Source organism: Phyllobates terribilis, unplaced genomic scaffold, assembly GCF_046119375.1.
Source record: "Phyllobates terribilis strain yellow unplaced genomic scaffold, ASM4611937v1 Scaffold_3__8_contigs__length_932513732, whole genome shotgun sequence".
Lineage (NCBI taxonomy): Eukaryota > Metazoa > Chordata > Amphibia > Anura > Dendrobatidae > Phyllobates > Phyllobates terribilis.
Window position 1 is genome coordinate 352,804,202 of NW_027362763.1, and position 20,211 is coordinate 352,824,412.

At 43.2% G+C, this 20,211-nt stretch overlaps 1 protein-coding gene across 4 annotated transcripts in view; it reads right to left on the reverse strand.

Annotated features, from left to right (window-relative positions):
* The window catches only part of DIS3L2 (DIS3 like 3'-5' exoribonuclease 2), a 366,019-nt gene that overhangs the window by 181,497 nt on the left and 164,311 nt on the right, over positions 1 to 20,211 (reverse strand). For all 4 annotated transcript variants that reach the window (XM_073675255.1, XM_073675258.1, XM_073675259.1 and 1 more), the window contains one exon: positions 10,319 to 10,492. In XM_073675255.1, the coding sequence (XP_073531356.1) occupies positions 10,319 to 10,492 (174 nt within the window). The remainder of the gene's footprint in view (positions 1 to 10,318; positions 10,493 to 20,211) is intronic.

Below are 20,211 nucleotides of genomic sequence, written 5' to 3' on the forward strand. Positions count from 1 at the left end.
GGAATCAGGGAGTGCCACGCATACCAGGATGGGAATCAGGGAGTGCCACGCATACCAGGATGGGAATCAGGGAGTGCCACGCATACCAGGATGGGAATCAGGGAGTGCCACGCATACCAGGATGGGAATCAGGGAGTGCCACGCATACCAGGATGGGAATCAGGGAGTGCCACGCATACCAGGATGGGAATCAGGGAGTGCCACGCATACCAGGATGGGAATCAGGGAGTGCCACGCATACCAGGATGGGAATCAGGGAGTGCCACGCATACCAGGATGGGAATCAGGGAGTGCCACGCATACCAGGATGGGAATCAGGGAGTGCCACGCATACCAGGATGGGAATCAGGGAGTGCCACGCATACCAGGATGGGAATCAGGGAGTGCCACGCATACCAGGATGGGAATCAGGGAGTGCCACGCATACCAGGATGGGAATCAGGGAGTGCCACGCATACCAGGATGGGAATCAGGGAGTGCCACGCATACCAGGATGGGAATCAGGGAGTGCCACGCATACCAGGATGGGAATCAGGGAGTGCCACGCATACCAGGATGGGAATCAGGGAGTGCCACGCATACCAGGATGGGAATCAGGGAGTGCCACGCATACCAGGATGGGAATCAGGGAGTGCCACGCATACCAGGATGGGAATCAAGGAGTGCCACGCATACCAGGATGGGAATCAGGGAGTGCCACGCATACCAGGATGGGAATCAGGGAGTGCCACGCATACCAGGATGGGAATCAGGGAGTGCCACGCATACCAGGATGTGAATCAGGGAGTGCCACGCATACCAGGATGGGAATCAGGGAGTGCCACGCATACCAGGATGGGAATCAGGGAGTGCCACGCATACCAGGATGGGAATCAGGGAGTGCCACGCATACCAGGATGGGAATCAGGGAGTGCCACGCATACCAGGATGGGAATCAGGGAGTGCCACGCATACCAGGATGGGAATCAGGGAGTGCCACGCATACCAGGATGGGAATCAGGGAGTGCCACGCATACCAGGATGGGAATCAGGGAGTGCCACGCATACCAGGATGGGAATCAGGGAGTGCCACGCATACCAGGATGGGAATCAGGGAGTGCCACGCATACCAGGATGGGAATCAGGGAGTGCCACGCATACCAGGATGGGAATCAGGGAGTGCCACGCATACCAGGATGGGAATCAGGGAGTGCCACGCATACCAGGATGGGAATCAGGGAGTGCCACGCATACCAGGATGGGAATCAGGGAGTGCCACGCATACCAGGATGGGAATCAGGGAGTGCCACGCATACCAGGATGGGAATCAGGGAGTGCCACGCATACCAGGATGGGAATCAGGGAGTGCCACGCATACCAGGATGGGAATCAGGGAGTGCCACGCATACCAGGATGGGAATCAGGGAGTGCCACGCATACCAGGATGGGAATCAGGGAGTGCCACGCATACCAGGATGGGAATCAGGGAGTGCCACGCATACCAGGATGGGAATCAGGGAGTGCCACGCATACCAGGATGGGAATCAGGGAGTGCCACGCATACCAGGATGGGAATCAGGGAGTGCCACGCATACCAGGATGGGAATCAGGGAGTGCCACGCATACCAGGATGGGAATCAGGGAGTGCCACGCATACCAGGATGGGAATCAGGGAGTGCCACGCATACCAGGATGGGAATCAGGGAGTGCCACGCATACCAGGATGGGAATCAGGGAGTGCCACGCATACCAGGATGGAGGTGTTACATGCATACCAGTTAGAGGGATGGAGGTGTTACATGCATACCAGTTAGAGGGATGGAGGGTGCCATGCATACCAGTTAGAGGGATGGAGGGTGCCATGCATACCAGTTAGAGGGATGGAGGGTGCCATGCATACCAGTTAGAGGGATGGAGGGTGCCATGCATACCAGTTAGAGGGATGGAGGGTGCCATGCATACCAGTTAGAGGGATGGAGGGTGCCATGCATACCAGTTAGAGGGATGGAGGGTGCCATGCATACCAGTTAGAGGGATGGAGGGTGCCATGCATACCAGGATGGGAATCAGGGGGTGCCATGCATACCAGGATGGGAATCAGGGGGTGCCATGCATACCAGTTAGAGGGATGGAGGGTGCCATGCATACCAGGATGGGAATCAGGGAGTGCCATGCATACCAGGATGGGAATCAGGGAGTGCCATGCATACCAGGATGGGAATCAGGGAGTGCCATGCATACCAGGATGGGAATCAGGGAGTGCCATGCATACCAGGATGGGAATCAGGGAGTGCCATGCATACCAGGATGGGAATCAGGGAGTGCCATGCATACCAGGATGGGAATCAGGGAGTGCCATGCATACCAGGATGGGAATCAGGGGTGCCATGCATACCAGGATGGGAATCAGGGGTGCCATGCATACCAGGATGGGGATGAGGGGTATGGGCGTGGAGAGCAGTGAATATTAATTTTCCTTAATGGCGTGCACACTGTACCTGCAGCATGGCTCCTGCAGTGGCTCGGCTGTTATGTGTGCCCGCTATTAAAGACCATGACTATTCACTACAAGCCACTCCCATGGGCGTGGGGAGTAGTGAATATTCATGCCTTTTAATAGCAGGCACACGAGACCGATGGCTGCTGCAGGAGCCTCCCTGCGGGTATAGTGTGCGCGCTACTAACTTGAGTGAAGTCACTGCTCCCCAAGCACACAGTCATGGCGTGGGGAGCAGTGACTATTCCAGCAGCTCATCTCACTATGTGAGGGCGCATGGCAGTGACGCCATGCGCAGCTCACACAGTGAGATCAGTGTCGGCAGCAGAGCAGTACGCAGCGCTGGAGCAGAGAGGAGGTGAGTATAATTGTTTGTTTTTTGTGTGCAGCGTGATGGGGATGAGGAGGTGCCATGCATACCAGGAAGAGGGATGAAGGGGTGTCATGCATACCAGGAAGAGGGATGAAGGGGTGCCTTGCATACCAGGATGAAGGGGTGCCTTGCATACCAGGATGAAGGGGTGCCTTGCATACCAGGATGAAGGGGTGCCTTGCATACCAGGATGAAGGGGTGCCTTGCATACCAGGATGAAGGGGTGCCTTGCATACCAGGATGAAGGGGTGCCTTGCATACCAGGATGAAGGGGTGCCTTGCATACCAGGATGAAGGGGTGCCTTGCATACCAGGATGAAGGGGTGCCTTGCATACCAGGATGGGGATCAGTATGTAGTTTTCTGAGCACAATCCCGGAGACAGGTGTGCTTTAAGGGCAGACAAATTGAAAATATAAAAAAATGGAAACTATTTTTAAACATGTTGTATTTAAGTGAAAAGAAAATTTGGGTCAATAGATCACAAAAAAAAAAAAAAATCGCAATCACTTTTATAGTTAAAGGCTTCCCATTTTTGAATAAAATAACTTATGCCAGATTTGCAAAAATGCTGCGTTCTAACCTCCCAAATCAGATGAAGAGATTAAAAATGGCAAGTACTGTATTGTGTTTGGAAGAAGGTAGAAGTAGATCTTACTGCGCTGCTAGTTGTAACAATTCCAGGAAACATGGTAGTAGGGTTAGTACCGCTGCTCAGCTTACTTGTAACCAGAATCCCCAAGTCCTTCTCCTGTTCTGTAGTCCCGAGTATACTCCCATTTAATGTATATGCAGCAATAGGATTATTCAGCACTAGGTGCATTACATTTATCAACATTAAATCTCATCTGCAAAGTGTTTGCCCATTCAAAACATCTTATCCAGATCATTTTGTAATTTTGTATTGTCAAGATCAGTGCTTCAGCTTCCATCTCACAGGCAGCCAGTGTTGTAATATTGCTGCAATAGAGCAGAGCTGTGAGAGCTGCAGCAAATGTGTTTGTGAGGAGGCAAAGTTCAGTTTTACAGTTCTGTGTTTGGAAGCATTAGCAGTGTGAGAAATGTAACTTTTATAATAATCACTGGAGGCAGATTCTCAGTGTCTGGCTTATAGTTCTTAACAGCTCATTTACATATACAGTATAAAAAAAAAAACATTGATATCTCTGGATTAAGACACTGGATCTCAGAAATCAAGGTATCATTTTATTCAGCTTCCTATGACCTGCAGACCCATAAAGATGGCTTAGGAGGAATGGTCCTACTGACAGATTCCCTTTAAAGGGATTGTCCGGTACTTTATATTTATGGCCTATACTTAGGATAGTCCATCAATATTAGATAAGTGGGGCTGCGACACAGGCAACCCCACTGATCAGCTGCCAGAAATGATCATTTGTGGAGCGGAACTACACAGCGCCATCAATTGTATAGTGGCTGCAGCAGGGTACTGCATATCAACCACTATTCAAAGAAGTCAGCAATGATGTGTAGTACCGGCTGTGGGCCACTATACAGTTGACAGACCTGTGCAGTCCCACTGCACAAATTAATCCGGCCACAGCCAGCACCGAGAACAGAAATTCTATTTTTCTCATTAAAATATCTTGTTAGCCCCTAATTTTCAATATACACAAGGGGTAAAAAAAAGTACCCCACAATGTTACCAAATTCTCCTGATTAGACACTGAAAATTTTAGATTTTAATGAATACCTAATAAAAGTATATACATTTTAGATATTCGTTTAGTGGTGAATCCATCATCCCCATTACCATGTCGATCCATAATGGTTGAATAGCAATCGTTACATTTTAACATCGATCATACACAGTGTTCACACAGATAATCTAAATCAGGGGTCCTCAAACTTTTTAAACAGGGGGCCAGTTCACGGTCCCTCAGACCATTGGAGGGCCGGAATATAGTTTTTAAAAAAAACTATGAACAAATTCCTATGCACACTGCACATATCTTATTTTGTAGTAAAAAAAACAATACAGGAACAAATACAATATTTAAAATGAAGAACAAGTAAAGTTAAATCAACCGGCATTTCAATAGGTAGGTAACTGTACCCAATAGGCAGCATAGGTCCCCAATAGGCAGGTAAATGTACCCAATAGGCAGCATAGGTCCCCAATAGGCAGGTAAATGTCCCCAATAGGCAGGTAAATGTCCCCAATAGGCAGGTAAATGTCCCCAATAGGCAGGTAAATGTCCCCAATAGGCAGGTAAATGTCCCCAATAGGCAGGTAAATGTCCCCAATGGGCAGCATAGGTCCTCAATGGGCAGGTAAATGTTCCCAATAGTCAGGCTGTTTCCTCCTTATAATGCCATATGCAGGCTGTTCCCCCCCTTATAATGCCCCATGCTGGATGCCACCCCCTATATAATGCCCCATGCAGGATGTCCCTTTCTCACACCATATAATGCCCCATGCAAGATATCACTCCCCTGTCTTTATAATTCCCAAATGCAGGATGTCCCTTTCCCCCCCATATAATGCCCCATGCAGGATGTCACCCCCCCATATAATGCCCCATGCAGGATGTCACCCCCTCATATAATGCCCCATGCAGCATGTCACCCCCCCATATAATGCCCCATGCAGCATGTCACACACCCCCATATAATGCCCCATGCAGCATGTCACACACCCCCATATAATGCCCCATGCAGCATGTCACACACCCCCATATAATGCCCCATGCAGCATGTCACACACCCCCATATAATGCCCCATGCAGCATGTCACACACCCCCATATAATGCCCCATGCAGCATGTCACACACCCCCATATAATGCCCCATGCAGCATGTCACCCCCCCCCCCATATTATGCCCCATGCAGGATGTCACCCCCCCATATAATGCCCCATGCAGTATGTCACCCCCCCATATAATGCCCCATGCAGGATGTCCCTTTCTCCCCATATCATGCCCCATGCAGGATGTCACCCCCCATATCATGCCCCATGCAGGATGTCACCCCCCCATATTATACCCCTTGCAGGATGTCACGCTCCATATAATGACCTATGCCTCCATACATTAAAAAAAAAAAAAATCCAATACTCACCTCACTTCTCACTTGCTGCTGCTTCCGCTGCTCTACTCTGGTCTGGACTCCAGCGTCGCGGCGTCGTCGTCCCGCTCTGCGCTGCCTGTGACGGCACTCGGGAGGGCGCGGTGTAAAGACATCACCGCGCCCTCTGACCTGAGACGTCACAGGAAGCGCAGAGCACGGAAGACAGCGGATCTGCAGAGGCACGGGGAGAGGCAAGTATCCGCCTGCCGGGGCCCTGAGCAAGTGGGTGGAAGGGCGGGCAATGGCACCGCTCTCCTCTCCTCCGCCCATAGCCCAGCGGGCCGGATGAAAGTAAATCTACTAGACGTCTAGTCTACATCTGAATAAATCTACTAGACGTCTAGTCTACATCTGAATAAATCTACTACATGTCTAGTCTACATCTGAATAACTCTTAAATCCAGATAAAACATGGTTATCAACGAAGATCTTTTAAATGTGGCCACATGGTCAGCACATGCTGCAAACATAAGCAGAACACTAACTTTTACCTCTTCTGTAACTGCTAAAGTATATAACAATTGTAACATGACAAGCCTGTAATCTTCAATATATTGGATGCATGACAGGCCCACTTGAAATCGGAGAGATGCCTCCTAATGCAGTCAATAAATAACTGTTCATATGTTCAGCAGTAATGGGGTTGTAACTTCATTCAGAGTGATCGGCATAGAGAAGGTTAAACAACCGTTCAGATGATGCGACTATAAATGCAAGTTATTAAACCGTGAAACATGGTGGATGAACATATTGCCAATTAGATCTCCTTTAGGTATTATCAGACAAGATTTGATATACCATTATTAATGATTTGTCGTAATTATTCTGTGCATAATTATAATTTACCTGTATTCCTTGTAAACAGGATATGACCCAACACGTTAACAGTTCACATTTTTACCATGCAATGATTAAGGACATGGGTCCGAAATGCATTTACGTTCCATTTTATATTCATAGTGTTACGGTAGTGGGATCTGCGTTTTTTTTTTTATACACTCTTGCATAATAAAATGATGGCTTTTTATGGAAGATCCTGATGCTGGAATCCATTTTCTTCTTACTCCCTGGTGCATCGCAAGCTTCCGCACAGTGGATCTCCATTTGGGTGAGCTGATTATCAAGATTTTTTTTCTATCCTATTTTTGCATCTACCAGCAGGACGTACTGGACAGAGAAACCGCTTCATGAAGCTAGTGTGAGGATCCTGTAAATGGTAGCTCCCAGAAAGGCGAAGGAGCCCAGAAGCAAGGAGGGTAATATTAATAAGCCAGGTCTGAGGTTTATATTACGTGGATGTGTCAACTAATATTCATAGGATACGAGTTAATACAGTTTGTTTCCCCTGGAAAAGCGTTTATATTTGATAAGTCGTGGATAATGATCTCTGCTATGTATTCTCACTGCTGATGATACAACAAAATAGAGTACTCAACTAACAGTGTGATAATTCTCTCCAGAACACTGTCTAGAAGTGGTTTCAGATCACTATTTGGTCACTGTATAGCGGTATTATTAGAGATTGTATAGTGACAGTGTACATTAGTCTTTGACTGAAAAAATAGTCTATGCTTGGCCCAGACCACGTTATTAGGTTTGTCTATTTACCAGTCTTTCTTGTGTTGTACATCTAATATTGTATAAGGGTTTGAAATGCTTTTTAGTATCAGTCCAGCCCTAGTGACATCCTTGTGTCAGAGGTTTTAACATTAAATGAAGATGGGTGTTATTTTTCTAACTAGGTATACCAGACCTCATTTGCAACCATGCTAGGAAAATCTGTATAAAAACCCACATCTCCCATTTTATAAACTTAATAAGCACATTCAATCGTGTGATCTCTAAATACAAAATCAGTAAAAGACAAAGTAATCAAGGCCAAAATACAAATTATACAAGACATTGCGCTTCTAAATATGTATCGAACATCACACCCATTGAAACAAAGTAGTAGTTGTGAAAAATTAGTCTCGACTAGAAAACAGTGGCAAGGCAATATGGCCAAGAGGTCTTCAGTGACTGACACCCAAACCAAAATGAAAAAGAACTATGGGATAAAGCAGGTAAAAAACTAACATGCAGAAGATTAGCTAAGCAATATTTCCTAGATTGTAATCAATCAGTTCTCATACGTGCTACGATGGTGCTTTATTCTATTAAACTGCAATAAAATGAGGAATCTGGTGATTCAAAATCCGTGCTGCCAAGTGTCCAAAGCACGATCATAGATAGATATGTGGTATGGTTGCGGTTTATTGTGTCAACATGTTTCAAGGTTTACAACACTCATCAGGACAAAACCACTGTGGCAGTGCAGGTTTTGAATCAGCAGATTCCCCATTCCATTGGTGATCCCGTAGCAGCCTTCACATGCTTCACACAGTTGTCACTGTCACAACCCTTTCAGGTGAGCGGATTTCTTAACTTCCTACACCCTTTTTGCCATCAGATAAGACCCTATCTAGAGCTTCTTGCCTCTCCAGTTTCTTTATTTTTACTTATTCTATTAAGTTGAACTGACATTCATGTTGAACTCTGCTGCCACTATTGTTAGTTCCATTACGTTTCCATTCCTTTCTGTACCAACCGAAACCTGACAAAACCATTATAACCCTTAATGGTCAAAAAGGGGATGTTCTCCAGCACCAAAGTAAAGTAGTTAAAACTTAGACTTTAATCATTAAATAAAAAAATTGGCAAAATATGTACATATATAAAAAAAAAATCATTAATGTTTACACGTTTTGGGTAGAAAAATCCTTTAAGATGTGCTCCGTTATGGAGCTGCTCCGTCTACTGATAGTGGGCCCTGCACATCCACCCCCTATTGATTTGATTAGAGGGTGGATGTGCAGTACCTGGCCGCAGCAACTATGAGACGAAGCAGCTCCATAACTGAGCACTTCCAGCCAGCATCGAGAAGTGCTGATAAGTGGGGGTGCCAGGTGTCACACCCCCACCCATAAGGACAGATCATCAATGCTAAAGTAGTGGACAACCCCTTAAATAATTAAAGATGTGTCCTAAGCCTTTAACAAGGTTAGCAAAATAAACTTGATCAAAGTCAGAACCAGTCTGGCAATAAAGACTATCACCAATACCTAAGAACGGACCAGTCCTTGTCTGCTATGGAAAGGAGCAGTGTCCTTTCCAATTGAAACCCCCAATGGCTCACGCCTTTAGCAGAATTTTACATGTTGAGGCAGAGCAACTTTGCACAAATACATTTTCACACACAATGAAAAATGGATATTGCAAAGACAGACTAGATTAAATATTAATGAAAATATTCCTGAATTCTGGGTAAATGCCTTCATATTACCCAATTGCTCACCACTTGACTGTCTTAACCCCTCTTAATTTTTACAGTGATTACATTTTGAAGAGAAACAATGAAAATAGATCAGAAGCATTGATTTTAGAGACCAAAAATAGAGCCGCAAACATAAGCAGGTCATGAGATCAATTTATCTATGAACCTTTATATATGAAAAACACATCCGTTTCTCCTGGACAAGGCATTCAATAGGACGCAGATTGATTACTGTGTAAATGCAGGAAAAGAGGGATTATTTTAAAATACATTTTTTTTTCTGTTCTAGGAGCTGCTAAGAAGATTGCTTTTACAGAAATCATAGTTTCGTACAAATTGTTTTAACTTTCCCTTTCCATTCTGATCTCTAAATCCCAACCAATATCCTCATTTGTAAAGCCTGTTGAATTTGCCAAGAATCTGCATCATGTGTAAAAATGACTAAACTTGACAGAAACCCCATTTTTTCCCCAGCAGTAAGTAAACATCTATACTAAATATGGTCAGGTCTTTATTACTAAACTTAACCTAAGCAGCAGAAGATTTTTTTTTTTTAATTAACGCAACAGGAGAGTATCATAGTGAAACCTAGAATTTAAGGTTCATGTTTGCTGAACTTGCATGAATACTCTCCTATTAAAAAGCAGTTGACTGATTCAATGACGTTTAGACTCTAGAATTACAATGAAGCCCAGTCTGGTTTTCAGTAGAACTAAATTCCAGTAATCTCCTTATTCTTTGGGTAGGCTTCAGTCTTAAGTCTCTAGACAGCCCTGCCTAAAAATTTCTATAATCACACGTATTGTGGAAGACCAGAGAGCACCATTAATTGCTCCAAAGACTTCCGAGCTTGCACACAGCAAAGAACAGATAGAACGTCGTAGGCTTTCTAACCTACTACATCCATACTCCACTGTGTGCACGCCCAGGCAGGAGCTGTGCGCTTGTGTCTCCTAAGCTGCACGTTTTTAAGAGGTCTTTTGAGGTTTTGGATTGGAACTCGGGACCACCTAAAATAAATATAAAGTCTCCCAAACTGAACAAAAATTAACACATTTTGACCAACCTCAAATCTCTCCTCTTCTCCAACTCCTCTTTAGGTATAGTCCATGGCAGATTTTGAGGCAAACACTGCAGCACATTATTGGAGAATTCGGAGAAATCTACTCCATATTCAGTTAATATTCCTTCTGACTCTGGTTCAATCTCACCCGCCTGTCCAAGGCTCTTCATCAGCTTCCTGAAGACAAAGGAGGTAGGGGAAGGAAGAACATGAATGCTCAAAAAGGTAATCGCCATTAGATATTTAGCATTAGTGTAATACAATGGTGGTACGCAGATCAAATGAGGTGTTCCCATTTCTATGGGTCATTATAAAGCCCATACATGAGTAGCATATTTAGCACCATTGACAATATCAGCTAACTGGTAAGATTTCACTTTGGGAAAAGCTCACTTTTTTAATAGAGAGGCCTGAACTAAGACAAACAGGCCAGTCGCTGTCACAAATTGAAGACGGGTGTCAGATCTGCCTTTACCTGGCATACATTACTCTGGTCCATTAAATGGAAGAGCATGCTGTTATTTTTCTCCAAGCGTTCCAGACCATCAGTATGTGTGTTTAACATAGACCATGTGCACAGGCTGGAATGGATCAGTTTGTGGTCCATTGTGCACACAAGTCAACTATATGCTCGTCTGAACAAGCCCTTAGAAATAAATACACTCCCTAATACCTCTCCAGGTCCAAGCTGCTAGGCGCATACACATATTTACACATATTTACACTTATTTTTATTATACAATTAATAAAAGGGCTTTTCTGTGCACTAAAAATGTTAAACCTATAAAAATGTAGGTGTGTTTACCAACTCCTTATTACAAGATCCCAGCATACCATTAGTGAATGGAAATATTCCTATGCAAAGTCAGATGCGTAGACGTATTTAAGGTGTTACTCAGGGGCCCTCATCGGAAGGGAAATGGTGCCAACGAGACTGCATCCCGACATCACTGCCACTGCGGACTTCCTGATGCAAGAGGCGCCAGATAACCCCTATTACCCAAGTTCTCTGCTAAACCGTACATTCACATTGTACTGTTATGTAGATAGTGCATCAAGTATTACTTGTTTGTCCAAAATATTATAATAGACAATGGAAGGAAGTGGTTTTTCAATAAAAAATTATTATTTTTTTTTTTAAATCGAATAAAAGGGTGAACAAGGAGAATTGTCAGTAGGATCAGCCCTCCTAATCTGTCTATGAAGGTATGCAGGTCAAGGAAACTGAATAAAATGATATTTTGACATCTGCGATGCAATGTTGTATTCTAGAGAAAGCCACATTTTTCTTAACCCTTTCGCAACCCTGGGATTTTTGGTTTTTGCATTTTTGTTTTTTGCTCCCCTTATTCCCAGAGCCATAGCGTTTTTATTTTTTGGTCACTATGGCCGTGTGAGGTGCTTTTTTTTTTTGCGGGATGAGTTGTACATTTGAACGACATCACTGGTTCTACCATATCGTGTACGTGGAAAAATTCCAAGTGCGGTGAAATTGCAAAAAATGTGCAATACCACAGATTTTTTTTTATTTTTTTAACCACATTCACTGAATACCAAACATGTATAGGTTATTTTTTATTTAAGTGGTGAAAAAAAAATCCAAAGTTTGCTAAAAAAAAAAAAAAAAAAAATGACACCACTTTCCAAGACCCGTAGCGTCTCCATTTTTCTGGATCTGGGGCCAGGTGAGGGCTTACTTTTTGCGCGCCGAGCTGAAGTTTTTATTGCTACCACTTTGGGGTAGATTCGATGTTTTGATCGCCCGTTATTGCATTTTATTGCAATTTTGCGGCGACCAAAAAAAACGTAATTCTGACGTTAAGATTTTTTTTTTCTCATTACGCTGTTTACCGATCGGATTAATTCTTTTTTTTATATTGATGAATCGGGCGATTCTGAACACGGTGATACTAAATATATGTATGTGGGTTTTTTTTTTTATTATTTTATTTTGAATGGGGCGAAAGGGGGGGTGATTTAAACTTTTATATTTTAATTTTTTTTTATATTTTTAAACCTTTTTTTTTCACTTTTTGCTTGCTTCTATAGTCTCACTAGGAGACTAGAAGCAGCACTTGTCTGATCGCCTCTGCTACATAGAGGTGATTAGCAGATCACCTCTATGTAGCAGAAATGCTCCTGTGCTATGAGCGCCGACCACTAGGTGGCGATCATAGCAATCAGCTCATGACAACCACTGGAGTCTGCCGCAGACTCAGGGTTGTCATGCCCACCCATCAGTGACCCGCGCTCAAGTGACGGGGTCACCGATGGGCGGGGTAAGTGAGGCGCTTCTGGCGCGGCAATGTTAAATACCGCTGTCAGAGACTGACAGCGGCATTTAACATGTTAACAGCTGCGGGTGGATCGAGATTCCACCCGCAGCTGTTGCGGGCAAATGTCAGCTGTAATAATCAGCTGACATGTGCCCGATTTAGTGTGGGCTCAGCGCCGGAGCCCGCGATGAACCAGGGGTTACAGCCTGGTGCGTACTAACACGTCCCAGGCTGTAAAGGTGTTAATATGTAAATGAGCTATTACGATCTATGGGCAGGACACAGATCTCCCTGAGAATTTGCCTCCAGAGCATATTTTAAATTAAATAGGGCAGTACCAGTGAGAGACATGTAATGGCCGACGGTCTGCTCTCCTGATCTACCTGTCTCACACTGCTAACTCTCCCTTTCGTTTAAAATAAGAGCTGGAGGCAGATTCTCAGGGAGATCTATATCTGGCCCAAAAATCTTCATAGCTCATTTCCATATTAAAGAAGCACTCCCATCAAGTTTTAACCTCTTAATATATTGGAATTATCATATTATGTGGCACTAAGTACTGACAATTGCTCGTTTTGCCATTCTACCCAGTTAATTCTTCTCTTTTCCATTATGATCACGGGATTAAAAACAGACTAGCTGAATCAGTCTAAGCTCCATGTAGGAACAGGAAGTCACTTTTCCCTACAAGAGTCACCCCCCTCTTAAACGCCTGATCTAGCTGCTCCCTCTTCTCTCCTATCAGGGACTTTTGCAGTGAATCATGCAGGGAAAATAGACTTCCTGTTTCTACACAGCACTCAAACATTCAGCTACTCAGTTTTTAATCATATGATGTCAGACCTAATGTAAAAGAAGAATTAGCTGGGTAGAAGGGAAAAATGAGCAATTGTAAGTACACAGTGCCATATAATATGATGAATGTAATATATTAAGAGGATAACAATATTGATGGGAGTGCTGCTTTAAGAAAAATGTGGATTTCTCGGGAATACATTAGATCAGAAATCAAGGTATCATTTTTTTTTCCTTTTTTTATAACCTGAATTCCCATATAAATAGCTTAGGAGGGTTGATCCTACTGACAGATTCCCTTTAACAAAAAGTTAAATTAGAAAATGTAATACATTTTTATTATACCATAATTAAAAAAGTTGAATAAAGCTGGTTAGGCATCTTTGGTGCGTTTGGAAAGCGATGAATGTCAAAATGTAACAAATTGATAATCATATTACACTAGTTGAAGATGTAACCGCTTTTTACCCTCTTTCATCACTAGAGCATAACTGGAAAGCGCTATAGTTCTGAAAGGAGTTACATAAACATAAAGTGTTATTTTAAGAGAGATCACATTGAGTGCACAAGTACATGAAGATAGAGAAGGCTGATGGGACTAGTTGAGACTTATTCTTCTCTTAGGTCTTTGAAAAGATGATTTAACAATGAGACCAGGGAAACCTGGACAGCGTGTCAGCAGTTTACATAAAGTTTGCCATGGGCTTGCACGATGAAACTAAAATGTGATTTCATCCCTTCTTAACTTGCTTGGAATAAAACATAACATTCCTGCCCAAACAAAAGCTTGTCAAGAAAATTATAGCCGTGAGAGAAGGATCTGGATGTCATGATCTAGCTTTCTACGGCCTCACCCAGCTCTATCAAATCTAACATTTTCCTGAGGACACAACTCTTCTAATATCTCACATGTTCCACAAATACCATCCAGCTTGATTGTAATAATTTGCTTACCCACACGATGTAGCAGATATTGCTAAGTATTTCTGTCAGGCTAGATCTAAGGAACATATGAGGAAAGAAATACCACAACAGGTTTCTTTTTTCTTTCCAAGGAACGTATCTAGATGTGTGGTGAGCACCTTGGATCCCAAAGGTGTTTCACAGAAGTTTATAACATTGAGCCAAGAAAAAAAAAAGATCACATTTTTCACAGGTTTTTATGATTGCCAGATGTCACACACTAAAAGACGCTTTTTATTGTAAAAACAAGTTACTTCATTGGCATATTATGATAGCTATAATTTTTCCATATTTCTACCGACAGTCATGTGAAGTCTTGTTTATTGCGGGACGACTTGACGTTTTTACTGGTATCATTTTCGGGCAAATGACATCTTTTGATCGCTTTCTATTCAGTTTTTTTTGGGAGGCAAAATGAACAAAAACCAGCAATTCAGGAATTGTTTACTGGGGATTTTTTTTATGCCATTCCACGTGTGGTAAAATTGATAAGGCAGCGTTATTCTTTGGGTCAGTACGATTACAGCAATACCTCATTTGTATTATGTTTTGGCGCTTTTACACAAACTTTTATAGAAAAAAAAAGAATAGTTTTTGCATCGCTTTATTAAGAGAGCTATAACTTATTTTTCGGATGATGGAGATGTATGGTGGCGTTTTCAGCTAAAACATTTTTATTTACATTCGTCTTTTTTTGATTGGCGGTATGATAAAGCATCATTTTCTGCCTTGTTTTACTTTTTTTTTTTTTTTTTTTTTTTTTTTTAACACAGAAATGTACCCTGCTCAAAAAAATAAGGGGAACACTCAAATAACACATCCTAGATCTGAATGAATGAAATATTCTCATTGAATACTTTGTTCTGTACAAAGTTGAATGTGCTGACAACAAAATCACACAAAAATCATCAATGGAAATCAAATTCATTAACCAATGGAGGCCTGGATTTGGAGTCACCCCCAAAATTAAAGTGGAAAAACACACTACAGGCTGATCCAACTTTGATGTAATGTCCTTAAAACAAGTCAAAATGAGGCTCAGTATTGTGTGTGGCCTCCACGTGCCTCTATGACCTCCCTACAACACCTAGGCATACTCCTGATGAGGTTGCGGATGGTCTCCTCCCAGACATGGACTAAAGCATCCACCAACTCCTGGACAGTCTGTGGTGGATGGAGCGAGACATGATGTCCCAGATGTGCTCAATCGGATTCAGGTCTTGGGAACTGCGGGCCAGTCCATAACTTCAATGCCTTCATCTTGCAGGAACTGCTGACACACTCCAGCCACATGAGGTCTGGCATTGTCCTGCATTAGGAGGAACCCAGGGCCAACCGCACCAGAATATGGTCTCACAAGGGGTCTGAGGATCTCATCTCGGTACCTAATGGCAGTCAGGCTACCTCTGGCGAGCACATGGAGGGCTGTGAAGCCCTCCAAAGAAATGCCAACCCACACCATTACTGACCCACTGCCAAACCGGTCATGCTGAAGGATGTTGCAGGCAGCAGATCGCTCTCCACGGCGTCTCCAGACTCTGTCCCGTCTGTCACATGTGCTCAGTGTGAACCTGCTTTCATCTGTGAAGAGCACAGGGTGCCAGTGGCGACTTTGCCAATCCTGGTGTTCTGTGGCAAATGCCAAGCGTCCTGCACGGTTTTGGGCTGGGAGCACAACCCCCATCTGTGGACTTCGGGTCCTCATACCACCCTCATGGAGTCGGCTTCTAACCGTTTGTGCAGACATGTACATTTGTGGTCTGCTGGAGGTCATTTTGCAGGGCTCTGGCAGTGCTCCTCCTGTTCCTCCTTGCACAAAGGCGGAGGTAGAGGTCCTGCTGCTGGGTTGTTACCCTCCTACGGCCCCTTCCACGTCTCCTGGTGTACTGGCCTGTCTCCTGGTAGCGCCTCCAGCCTCTGGACACTACGCTGACAGACACAGCAAACCTTCTTGCCACAGCTCGCATTGATGTGCCATCCTGGATGAGCTGCACTATCTGAGCAACTTCTGTGGGTTGTAGAGTCCGTCTCATGCTACCATGAGTGTGAAAACACAACCAACATTCAAAAGTGACCACGTCAGCCAGAACGCATTGGTACTGAGATGTGGTCTGTGGTCCCCACCTGCAGAACCACTCCTTTATTGAGGGCATCTTGATAATTGCCAATAATTTCCATCTATTGTCTATTCCAATTGCACAACATGTGAAATTGATTGTCAATCAGTGTTGCTTCCTAAGTGGACAGTTTGATTTCACAGAAGTTTGATTTACTTGGAGTTATATTCTGTTTAAGTGTTCCCTTTATTTTTTGAGCAGTGTATTTATTGAATTAATAGTTATTTTTTCTTTATTTTGAAAATAATATTATATATATATATATATATATATATATATATATATATATATATATATATATATATATATATATATATATATTTTATCAAATTAATTTTTTTTTGCTGTTTTGGGCTGCGCACCCACGTTTTTGCTGTGGAATTTCCGTAGCGGAAACTCTTTTAAAACTCTTGGCAATACGCTCCCCATGGTCCCCAATGAAAATCCGCATGTTCTGTGCACATGCTGCGGAATTTTCCGCAGCGGATTTTCTGTGCGGAAAAATCCACAGCATGTCCATTATTTGTGCGTTTCCGCATGCGGATTTCACTACTCAATGCATTTGAAAAACGCAAGTCAAATCCGCATGTAAAAACTCTTATAAAACGCGTGTAAAATCCGCAAGCGTTTTTACTGCCAAGGACATGCAGAAATTTTCTGCTTGAATTCTGCATCGTGGGCACATAGCCTTACAGTGTCCTGCTATGGGACAAACTTTCCCTGCCCTGATCGCCGATCTAATACTCTGCAGTACTTCTGCACTGCAGAGAATCAGATCAATGCTTGACAGACAGGGAGGAGTCGTCTCAGCTCCTGCTCTCTAAGCAGGCGTTGAAAGGCCACCTTCCTGAAAGACCTTGTGGCCATTTTGGGACTGGGGGTCACCATGTTGACCATCAGCACCATACAATAGCATCGCATTGTGCTGATGGAACCAAACAGGGAGCTCAATCCCTCTGCTATGCCATGCGAGTCTTTTAAGCTGCAGGGCTCCTCTGGGAAATATGCAAATTGACTCTTCATAGAGGAAGAGAAGTAGAACTCTAGTGCCACCTATAGGAAGTAATCCTTCACTAGAGTTCTAGTTCTCTTCTTCTCTGAAGAGACAATTTGCATATTTCCCAGAGGAGCACTGCAGCTTAAAAGTCTCCTCACCTTGAGGAGCTTAACATGTCACTCTCCGCAAGGAGACCAGTCAGATGCCTCTCACCAAACCAAACCATATCTCACACTTTGCACCGACGAGGGGCAGTACCCCGAAACAGTGTCTGCAAATTGAGATTTTAGTTTTGGCTATTATCCAAAGTCATGTGAAAAGTCATGTGAAAAGGCTCGTTAAAGGGTCAATGTTGACTTTTAACACCTCAGAATTGAGAATTTTGATAATGACTGATCAATTTTGACAGAGAAAAATAAATTTCTCTGATGAGATATATTACAAAATTTCTCATTTTTAGGCATACTAGTGATTTATGACATAAAAATTAAAAACAGTTACGCTTTAAGGCTGGGGCTGCATGGCAACCTTGGTCAGGCGGGAAAATATTGGTCCCAACTTTTTGCTGATCATGGTACCTTGAGAGTCACAATGCAAGCCTATTCACTTCCACCATGCTGCGATGTAGCCGCGGCACACATTGATCTTTGACTGCACAACCAGTTGGATGGCCAATGTCACAATTCATTTCCAGCCACACTCTGCATTTATAATGTGTAAGATGTCATAACATACAGGATTTTTAGTAGAAACTAAATTCTAGAATTATAATAATTTTTCAGCGCTTGAATTTCCATCTTTTGCTCCGGTACATTCATGTACTACCAAGCTCCTGTCTTTACCAAAACAGCACTCAAGTAACGTAGCAACAAAAGTGCACTCTGTACTAAGTTCAAGTAAATCAAAGAGGCTGAATTACTTGGAGAAAGGTGGATTGTGTTGCTGTAGAAGTCACAGTAGTCAGCATTTTGTTTGTAAAGGTAGCAAGATGAATTATTACAGAATGAGAGCGAGTCCACAGATGGTACGAAAGCAAATTCTACATTATAAAGCAGAAAGGCTATTCAACAGAGGAACGCAATGGTCCAATACAAGAGTGACTGCAAAAGTGGAGAAATGTTCTCCTAAATGCAAAAAGAGGAAAGAATTTCACCAGAAGATATGATCCACATTATGCCATTTCAGCCTAGGATAATGGTAGGTAAAATAATATGTACTACTACTAAAACGCTTTCTTACACAAGAAATGAGGATTATTGTATCACTACAGCAGGATTTAACGTGTGCTTCCATTTGTATTTTGAGCATAGTTTTCCGATCCCAATGTTGATGCCTGATCCGTGCCTCAAACTTCCAGTGAACCAGCCAGTAGAGCAGCCATGAATCCCTCTTGTGATTTCAGCAAATCGTGATTCTTGCTCAGTTTCAGTGTTGTTTTCTGAGGTTTATTAGCCGCACCCAAGGTGCTTCCTCTGTGTAACCTTTAACCCAGCAATTACATGCATGTCGGATCCACTTACTTTTCCTAATCATCATCATAATTATTATTCTTTCCTCTCTTCTCAAATTCTCACAGTGCAGCTGTGACAAGCTTGTCGGGCTTTCTTTAGGATCACAAGACCTTTTTCCTTCCAAATGGCTGATTACTCAGTGTTCCTCCTATTTTCTCAGAACAAGGAGCCCGTGAACTGGTCTTTGTACACGGAAAACACAGTGACTGGACCTGTGTAGATGCCACCTGCAAAATGCATATGATGCAGGACGCCATGCTCCACAAGTACTGACTGTACAAAGTGGCAGCTGAACATGGTATCACTTTATGAAGGTTAATAAAGAAGTTGTGCCAAAAATCAAGTATAATCACAGAATGAGAGTCCCAAAGCCCTTTGTGTGATAGGAGAAATAATGTGCCATCTTGGACGTTTTTCTTGGGGGTCCCAGTAATTGAATTCCTGCACAATTACTGTAGGTGTTTAACGCCTAACCCGTGCATAGGTTATGACACACCCCCTTTAAGAATGTCTAACATGGGAAGAAAAATAGAAAAAAGAGAGGGGTCGCTCACTGGTCTATTCGGGTGCTCTGAAGAAAAGAGTAATATCAATTGCAAAAAGAACTTCGGCACTCCATACATGAAAATATAAGAAATATTGTATCTAGACTAATGTCACTTTGAAAAATGAAGGTTTTTTGCGCATAATTTGGCCAATTTATGTGTGCCCATCAACCACGACAAGGTCACCTTCGTATGATGGGAAACTACGCTACGCTACCACTGGATATGCCACTCTTGGGCTGTAAGCCTGTATGGACAATATGTCTTTGCTTGGGCAGGTACGTGTTCACACTATTAGAAGTTTGACAGCCTTTTTTTCTGACCATGTGTCCCTCCCATTCAGTCACAGGTGGTTTTAACTAGCTCTACCAGCCCATACATTGTAGGTTAAAAGCCCAAGCAAAGACATATTGTCCATACAGGCTTACAGCCCAAGAGTGGCATATCCAGTGGTAGCGTAGCGTAGTTTCCCATCATACGAAGGTGACCTTGTCGTGGTTGATGGGCACACATAAATTGGCCAAATTATGCGCAAAAAACCTTCATTTTTCAAAGTGACATTAGTCTAGATACAATATTTCTTATATTTTCATGTATGGAGTGCCGAAGTTCTTTTTGCAATTGATATTACTCTTTTCTTCAGAGCACCCGAATAGACCAGTGAGCGACCCCTCTCTTTTTTCTATCAATCA